Genomic DNA, 9,481 nt, shown 5'->3' with positions numbered 1-9,481 from the left:
GGCCAAGCCATTCAGGAGGAATTAATTTTCAGGATTTGGCTACAGAAGAACTCTACAATCTCATTGCCTTCCCCATGCCCAGCCGTGGGGGGGTTTTCAGGGGAGACTTCAGCAGATGCCTTCCATCCTTTGGACTTTGAAGCTGGGTTCCCTCTAGTGGCATTAAGAGGAGCATCGATTCTGTCTTATTGACTGATCTTGGTTCGTCGTAGGGGCAAGGGGAAAGAGGACACTGCAGCGTATTACCAACTCACATCAGGAAACACTGGCTTGTCTTCATCTGGCTAGTAGCCTAGGACTTTTGTGTACCACAGGTTCTTTATTTTTTCCATCAGCTGTTCAGCCAGTATACTGAGTTTAGTTGTTTCTCTGATGAGGAAGTTTCTGCAGGAGATGACAGTTTGTGTGGTAAGATACACAAATACATGAGGGTAATCTCCATCTGCTGTAATTATCACACTGCCTGTCACTGAGAGTGCAAAGCTTCTCAGAAGTCCTAGAGGGGCTTTCCTCAGAAGACAGGAACAGGCAGTATGTGTTTGCCCTGAGTTACGTGAAACTGTACCATATCGTCCCAACCCCACTTTCCAGCACCCCACTCCCGTTGTCACATCAGGCTTTGGTTGCCGATTCATTTCCCATTGGGTCTCCCCATATAGATACTTGATTAATCTGTTCTTTCTCCCACTCCTCCCTCTCCCTTTTTACCCATGGCTACTGCAGCATTAGCGCAGAGGATCTTTCCATACCTGGTCACAACAACTACTGGAGTCTGGGCAGCATCCGCCAAGAACTGACCAACTTTAGGAGACATCTTGTTCACAGTTTCATAGATGTAAGCTGCAATTGCATCGGGGATGACCAACCAGTCACGACGGTCTCTCTCAAAGATGGACTTTGAGTGCACTTCTGAGAAAGAGGAGGCAAAAACCCACAAGGCTTCTCCAGTCACTTGTGTTTCTGATATCTTCCCCCAGGAGCACTGGGAAGGGACTTGAAATTCTGAGATCCATAGCCTCCCCCAGAATTCACTCTAGCAGCATCCAGCAGCACCTCATCACTCATTTTAGGGCATCTAGGTCATAGGCCTTACATGGCTGAGTATTTGCACCAGCTACAGACAGTTTTCATGCCAGGCCCCTACTGACTTGTTTCATGCTGCCAAGCACTATATATTCATGGCCTTGAACTGTGTTATTGGGCCTCAGTCCTACTTTATGGATGGGTTAGACTTCTCTAAGGCAAGTGAGAACCTGTAGAGCTGAGCCTTGTCTCAGGCAGACAGAAAAGCTTTTCAGACTTACCAGGGACAGTGGTGCTAAGAAGCAGAATCAGAACTATGACCAATGCCCTGGATTGCAGCATGATTTGCAGTACCAGTTCCGCTCTCTACACCAAGAGACCTGCTGGAATCAGCATACAATGTTTTGTTTGTTTTCAGAGAAATAAAACATATCAGTTAAACACCTGCAACAAACCAAACCAATAAATGAAGAAGAGAACAGGAAAGATCACAGTGCATTTCCTCTGAAGAAGTGACGAAAAGATAGTATAAAAATGAAAGTGTCCTTTTATTTGTATAATCAGATATCCACAATGAATGATAGTTTTCAGAGCTCCAAGAAACACGTGACAGTTGAAGCTACTTCTTTTATATGAGAGCTAAAATTCCTTGTTTCAGCACATGAGCAAACCACTAAAACTGGCAGAGGTCAGAATAGGTTTCCTCCACACATAAGTACAACTGAAATTTCATAATGTGGCATTTTTTTGTTTGAAATTTTTTTGGGTAAATTGCTCTAAAGAACATTGTGCTAGTGAATGCATCACATACAATGAGCATCTTAGTGACCCAGTGATTGAGTATTTTGTCTTGCTCTAGTTGAGGAAAGACCCAACTACCCAACTTTAGCTTCATCCAACCTCCTGTATTTTGTCTATTAAAAAAAGTCAGAATTGGAGGAGCTCTTTAAAATTTGGTACTTGGTACATTGAAAAGATGACATTACTTCTAAACAAGCTTTTCAAACATGCTGCACTTAAAAAGATGTTTAGAAGTTAAAATTGATTTATGTCCGGAATTAGAGGGCTGCATCACTCAGAGCAACATGAGGAAAACATTGCAGTGCTAGGAATTGCAATGGCAAAAAAGGCTGCAAGTCTATTACATGTGAATATTTTGCTAAATCCTGTGCCAGGTAGCTACAAGTGAATGGTCCTTCTTATCCCACAGTAAGGAAATTTCCATCCATTTTTATTTCCTTCTGCACACACATTACCTCCAAAAGCTACCATTCCATTTACTAGACATTTGCTGACCAGCAGCAGTTGCTCCATCACCACCCTTCCTTGATTTTTAATCCTAGAGCCAGTTTCTCCCTCTATAGACAAAAGGTATAAATTTGCTTCCCAAGAGCATAAAGAGGTGGTCTTACCCACTTCAGAGCCTGTAGTCCCTGTGGTGAAGACAGCTGGGAGAAGGTTAAGTATCTTCCAACACTGAAACTTCGCAAACCCTACCATGGGCTTGACCTTTCTATGAGTGTCTTATGGAGCATCCATCACTCAGCTTCAATCCAGGTCACCTCAAGCACTCCCACCCTCCTCCATTTCAGCAATATTCTTGGCTATGGAGCATGAGAAGGGCTCACACTTTGGCTTGCAATAAGAAATGGGGAAAAATAGAAGACTGCCTCCACTCCCTTCTCTATGGCCTAGATACACCAGTCACAAAGTCCATACCACCCAGAGCAGAATTCAGCTCTTACCTGTCCTGCTTTCTCTCTCTTTCTCAGGCCGAAGCTGAGGTAGATGCTCATCTGAGACACCGGCATTTATGCAGAGCTAATATAGTGTTAGGAAGGGGTCAAAGGTCCTGCTTTGTTTCCCTATTTGCTCTTTTGCAAGCACATCCAGCTCAGTGGGACAGACAAGAAGCTGCGGAGGACTCTGGACCTGTTGTTGAGATTTGGTAATGGAGGGTCAGTCTGACCTGAGCCTAAGAGACGTGGAAGGCAGCTCCTGGGTCACTGAGTCCCCTACTTTTGCAGACAACCATGTCATAGAGGCCCCTTTCATAAGTTGACCAAATTCCATATTAACAGTACCTAAAGCTGGGGTGAATTTTCCTCCCACTGTTCCTGTGGGAAGGCCTGTGCTGTAACCTCACTGCTCTGACAGTTGAAACTTACTTGCTGGCTATTACGCCCATTGGTGTTTTACCCTCCATTTCCAACAAATGCATTAACCAAATGGTGCACAGGGGTAAGTGTGCACTCCTCCCACATTTCTTCTTTCCCCATGCCCAAGTCTTTTTGCACAGGCTGACAAGATGGGCATACATCTGAGCCAGCTGTCAAAACTTACCCAGGGGAAGCATCCAGCTCCGGGGCCCCCAGCCCAAGAAAGACATGGACCTGTTAGAGTGGGTCCAGGGGGCCACAAAAAAATGATCAGTGGGCTGGAACACCTCTTCTGTGAAGAAAGGCAGAAAGAACTGGGGTTGTTCAGCCTGGAGAGGAGAAGATTCCAGGGAGACCTTATTGCAGCCTTTCAATATGGCTTCACCACGGGCAAATCGTGCCCTTGACAAATTTGGTGGCCTTCTACAACGGGGTTACAGAGTTGGTGGATAAGGGAAGAGCAACTGACGTCATCTACCTGGACTTGTGCAAAGCATTTGACACTGTCCTCCACATCCTTGTCTCTAAACTGGAGAGACATGGATTTGATGGATGGACCACTCGGTGAATAAGGAATTGGCTGGATGGTCGCACTCAAAGAGTTGCAGTCAATGGCTTGATGTCCAAGTGGAGACCAGTGACAAGTGGTGTTCCTCAGGGGTTGGTATCGGGACTGGTGCTGTTTAACACCTTTGTCGGTGACACGGACAGTGGGATTGAGTGCACCCTCAGCAAGTTTGCTGATGACACCAAGCTGTGGCGCAGTCGACATGCTGGAGGGAAGGGATGCCATCCAGAGGGACCTTGACAGGCTTGAGAGGTGGGCCTGTGCAAACCTCATGAAGTTCAACAAGGCCAAGTGCAAGGTCCTGCACATGGGTCGGTGCAATCCCAAGCACAAATACAGGCTGGGCAGAGAATGGTTTGAGAGCAGCCCTGCAGAGAAGGACTTGGGGTATCAGCTGACAAGCAGCTCAACATGACCCAGCAATGTGCATTTGCAGCCCAGAAAACCAACCGTATCCTGGGCTGCATCAAAAGAAGTGTGACCGGCAGGTTGAGGGAGGTGATTCTCCCCCTCTACTCCACTCTCGTGAGACCCCGCCTGGAGAATTGTGTTCAGCTGTGGGGCCCCCAGCATAAGAGGGACATGGACCTGTTGGAGTGAGTCCAGAGAAGGGCCACAAAGATGATCAGAGGGCTGGAGCACCTCTCCTATGAAGACAGGCTGAGAGAGTTGGGGTTGTTCAGCCTGGAGAAGAGAAGCCTCCGGGGACACCTTATAGCAGCTTTCAGCACCTAAAGGGGGCCTACAAGAAAGCTGGAGAGGGACTTTTTACAAGGGCATGTAGCAATAGGACAATGGGTAATGGCTTTAAACTGAAAGAGGGTAGATTTAGATTAGATATAAGGAAGAAATTCTTCACTGTGAGGGTGGTGAGGCACTGGAACAGGTTGCCCAGAGAAGTTGCAGACACCCTATCATTGGAAGTGTTCAAGGCCAGGTTGTATGGGACTTTGAGCAACCTGATCTAGTGAAACATGTCCCTGCCCAGGGAAGATGAGATGATCTTTAAAGGTCCCTTCTAACCGAAACCATTCTATGATTCTATGATAACTTCTCCCCAGGCTCCCTGAGGACCTGGTCCCTGTCAGAAAGTGGCTGCATTGCTGCTGTAGGGCGTGTTTTCCCATAGCTCAAGTTCAAAGTGCCCGTTGGGTCTTCAGTCAGGCCAACTATCTGTATTTGGCACATGCAACCACTGAGCAGTAGGGGGAAGAGACAGAAAGGTTGCAACACTGAGCTACAAAGGGCATTAGCTAAAGGGAATGGGGAGGACATGAGGCATAAATTAAGCCTACTGTGTGAGATCCAACAGACCTCCATTCTTATGTCAGCCACTTATTTGTTAGGTGACTGTCACACGTGGAAAGTGGGAAAAGCTCAACCAGTATCTTCATTTATCAACCAAGCAAAATTTCTGGAAGACTTTTCTTCTCATGGAGCTCAAAGTACTTTAGAACCAAATAGTAAGCGTTCCGGTTTGACAGACATGGCAGCCAAGTCAGCAATTGCTAGTGGGTCACATCATTAAAGAAGGCTGCCAATGGTTTTCCACTCTCTTGGTGTGTATTTATTCAAATTATCTTCTTTCTTAGAAAAACAAAGAAAGAAGTCTCCCAAAATAAGAACAACAACAAAAAATCCCCCATACAAGCACACCATTTCTCATTTTTGTCCAAAAAATAACAACAGAAAATTCTTACTAATGTATAACAAGGTTAATTCCAGAAGGAAGAACAGAGACTTTTCAGTTCCACTTCTGGTGCAAACACTAAAAAGCAATATATGGTCTAGGAAGAACACACAAGAGCAACTGGTTGAAAGTTCTCTTGTGTTTTAATTAAACATTTGACAGTCATTGAAGAGAATCTGCACATTTACCATCTGCTTTTACAGCTGGAATGATGTTCAGAAGACCAGCACAAGGCACATTATAGGCATTAAACTTTGCAGAAATAGCAACGAACACTCATTACTTGTGGGGGTTAATTTAATGTAACCTCAAGTGTCATCTTTCTCCTATGTCAGGTCGACAAATGGAAGGCTCTAACCTTATTAAGTGGGTGTTTTAAACTGATGTGCTGCTGGAGGTAGTAACACAGAGGGGACTTAGCTACCCTATGTAGTAATACATACTGCTGAAAAGCTTTGCATTGTGGTTGTTATCACACAAGGTAACTTCCCCCTGCCTGAAGTTAGGCTAACTTTAGCTAGTGCTATCACGTATACAATCCCAGAGATAGCAACTGGGCATTTCAGCACTTTCTGCTGCCAAACAGGCACTTGCCAAGACCAGATCAATGATTGCACAAGAAGCAGCCCTTGTCCTCCATTCCTGGAACGGCATTCCGGCATAGCAGGGCACTCTGCAAATAAGCAAGAAAGCCAGATACTCCAAGTCCTTTCTTAATCAAAGAAAAATGGCATTATTTTTTATATCTCTTATGAATCTCTGGTCTGAGGTGGAAAACAGCTGACAGGAGCAGCATGGACATCCTTATCTGCTCCATGTGGCATGGTCACTTACTCATTACATTATTATTTTAAATTAGGGTAACTCCAGTGGCTGTCAAGACACCTTATCTGAGACAGAAAATTCATTCTTGGGGGTAAGGTATATTCCCTCAACTGCATGGCAGGAAGAACAAAAGTCTAGAATGGCAGTAACTCCCATATGTGAAACATATTCAACTTTTTTCATCACAAATGGGCTGACATACGAACATCAGATCTTTGGAATGGCTGAAAAATTAAGCATGAATAAATTGCAACATAGAAAGAACAAGGCTAGGCTATTTCCTACTGTTATTTCTTTCAGTGTGCAGTATTTGAGCTGCTCAATTCTCTCTCTCTTTTAAAAAGTCAAAGACCCTGTGATCTTACTGGAAAAAAGAGTCCACATAGTATTGTGTAGTGTTGTCACAATGGCTTTCATTTATAGCCAATTAAAACTAGAAATAAGCACTCAAAGCAGAGACTATTTCCTTCCCAATTTTCTGTCTGCTTGCAGTTGTAAAGCATGCATATACAGATTTCCTTTGCATTATTTCAGAGCCCACTAACTAGTGTTTTATGAACCGCAGTGGTCTGTGGACCAGTAAACCTGGTGCCATTTCTGCTTCCCTGCTGGATAACCTAATCTACTTCTGTCACAATTTAAGAAGTTACAGAATTAAGAGTGAGATACAATCAATTGTCCCTGAAGAGTTTTGTTTAATGTTTCTATAAATATGAACAAAGCGACTGAAGAGGAGCTCAAGTATGATAAAGATAAAACTCTTCAGACTTCATACAGCACAAATGTGTTCACACAATCTACAATTAGTCACCCTAGCTCAATTATGGGGACTAGAGGAAGAAATAAAGATAGGGAGCTCCTTCATAGGATTTACGTAAAAAAGCACAACCTCTGCAGTTAGTGCGCTCATACTACAGCAGCAAGCTTCAACAGCTGCTACTGTTACACAGTCATCTGGGTTTTCTTGCTGTGTGAGGGGAAACTTGGGAAAACTTGCTGGACACACGTTGGCTTATACACGCCTGTATGCGAAGGAAAGTCAACTCTTTCCCATCCTACCGTCTTGGGATCTCACCTGATGTCTCCATAGCCTCTACTCTTGTTGGAGAAATGGGCAGCCCTTCTCTGAAACCTGGACATTTGGGCTGGGTTGAGATGACAGGAAGAAGTTGTCCTGCATGATATATGGACCTATTGGAAGCATAAGGAGAGGGTCAAATTCCAAGCCACCAATTCAGCTTCCAAGGGTAGAATCTGCAGGGCCCTGGGTATCTGCTAAAAGTCACCAGAGGGCAATGCTAAAGTCAAAACAGGATGTTAGCTTCAGAAGAAGGAGCCCCATTGTTTTCTGTCATTGCAGTCACCATAAACTCCTCTTAACTAATAAAAATACTAGCCCATCATAGAAGAGAGGGTGCATAAAATCCTCATGTCATTAAATAAGAATAAAAATGATTCACAGCCAGTGGCTGAGAACCAGATTCAAGAGCAATACCAGCTTTGCAAGTTCTGTGAACACACTTAATTCCCTATATTTCAGATGTAACTCATGGGTCAGTTCACATTATTCACAGTTTGCATCTAATGTAGACAAGGACCATGCTTAACACAGCCTTCCTTTCTTGGATTCAAACTTTGGAGTTAGTCTTTTTTAGCTCTTTCTTGTGTTAGCCATCAATTCCCGGCAAACAGCCCCTCTGTCTTCAAAAAGTAGGCCTCTGTTTCTGAAACAAAGTCAAACAGAGAAGCTAGTGGTTCCTCCTGCTTTATCTCCATATGCAGGAATTAGAAATAAGCACTGTCAGCCAAGAAACTGTAGGAAAATGAGCACTCTCGGTAGTAGCCTTTGCTTGACCAGCAACTGCATTGGATATCCAGCTAGGAGCATTTGCTCCAAGTGTGATGTTTCCCATCATTGTCCAAAGAAAAAAAAAGGAGGTTTGCAAGTGAAAGCCTCTCCAAGCCAGTCTTCCAAGAGAAAGCATAAGCACATCAGTAATTAGGACATTAAAGAACAAATAGTAGCAAGTGTCCACGTGGCACTGGCTGGGAAATAAGCTAGGCAATACTGTCATTGATACTGGCCAATCTCTAGTACCTCTGGGTTACAAAATAATTAACAAGATGCTCCAAAAGCTTCTTGCCAACAGCTGAGTCTCTTGAATCCAAGAAGTGCCTTTGGCAATCCAGTTTCCCGTGGAAGCATCCAGCATCCAGAGAACCTCTCTTTTTCCAGCACATTTTAAATGAAAACAGTGGATGAATCACATCAAGGAGAAATGCCAAGTTCTTCTCCTTCACAACTGGTCTCAGAGCATAGAAAAATTCTGTGTTCTAGTTGCAAGGTGAGAGATGAGAAAACCCTGCAATCTAGCTACAGATCAGATGCACCACATATGCAGAGTTGGTAAAAGTGTCAGGGTAAAGATCAAGAATAGTAAAAATGGTGACTGTAAGACTTCTTCAGAGCCCTTTATCCCATCCCATGTATATGATGGCACAGAGAGCAAATGGAGCATATAAAATGCATGGAAAAGAGTACACGGCTTAGGAAAGATATATCCACCAAAGCCACGCTTCCTAGAGTTGAAGGAAATTCTGGTCCATAGTGTGAGGGACAGTAGTCATACCTTGCTCAGTCCCTGTAGGGACAGCCAAACCTTGGTAAATTTAGCCCTTTAAGTTTACAGATAAATTCAAGTCTGAGTTAAAGGCTAGAACAAATATCTTTTAAGGCACTAAGGTCTAAGCATAAAGTAGGGCAGGTTGTGAAACAGTCAGTATAGGGAGGATAAGCTGGCAATTTGCAGATGTGCTAGTGAGCCTTTATTCAGGCAGTCAAACATCCTTCCAACACTGTGATCCTTCTTTTTGGGAGAGAGGCTTACTGGGGACAAAAGGAAGCAACTGCCCAACTATGCTGAGCAGGCAGGCAGAAGCAGCAAACATTACACATTCTGAAGCACAACAGAGGTGCCTTAGAAAGGAGATGCTATGCCTTCCTTCACCGACCTTGCAGGGGACCAGATCAGAGGACCTCCAGAGGCCTCTTCCAACCTAAATTATTCTACTGTCCTGTGACTTTACAACTCTGTGATCATGGGAGCCCTTCTCCAGTAACTGGTGTGCAAAGGATGAGCATTCTATGGACTGGGCTTCTCACAGTGCCAGGGGACCTAACAAAGACAATGGGTATCTCTCTTTAAAGATTGGGAA

General features: G+C 44.2%; 1 protein-coding gene across 1 annotated transcript; it reads right to left on the bottom strand.

Moving 5' to 3' along the window:
• Positions 1-284: 284 nt before the first annotated feature.
• Positions 285-1,419, bottom strand: LOC142034056 (apovitellenin-1-like). The gene is given in 3 exon segments (XM_075034763.1): positions 285-384; positions 750-909; positions 1,305-1,419. Coding segments are annotated over 3 exon segments (375 nt in total).
• Between the last annotated feature and the right edge of the window lie 8,062 nt (positions 1,420-9,481).

The sequence above is a fragment of the Buteo buteo genome, chromosome 8 (assembly GCF_964188355.1).
Source record: "Buteo buteo chromosome 8, bButBut1.hap1.1, whole genome shotgun sequence".
Classification (NCBI taxonomy): Eukaryota; Metazoa; Chordata; class Aves; order Accipitriformes; family Accipitridae; genus Buteo; species Buteo buteo.
The sequence above is the reverse complement of the archived record's forward strand: the minus strand, read 5'-3'. Positions and strand labels throughout refer to the sequence as shown.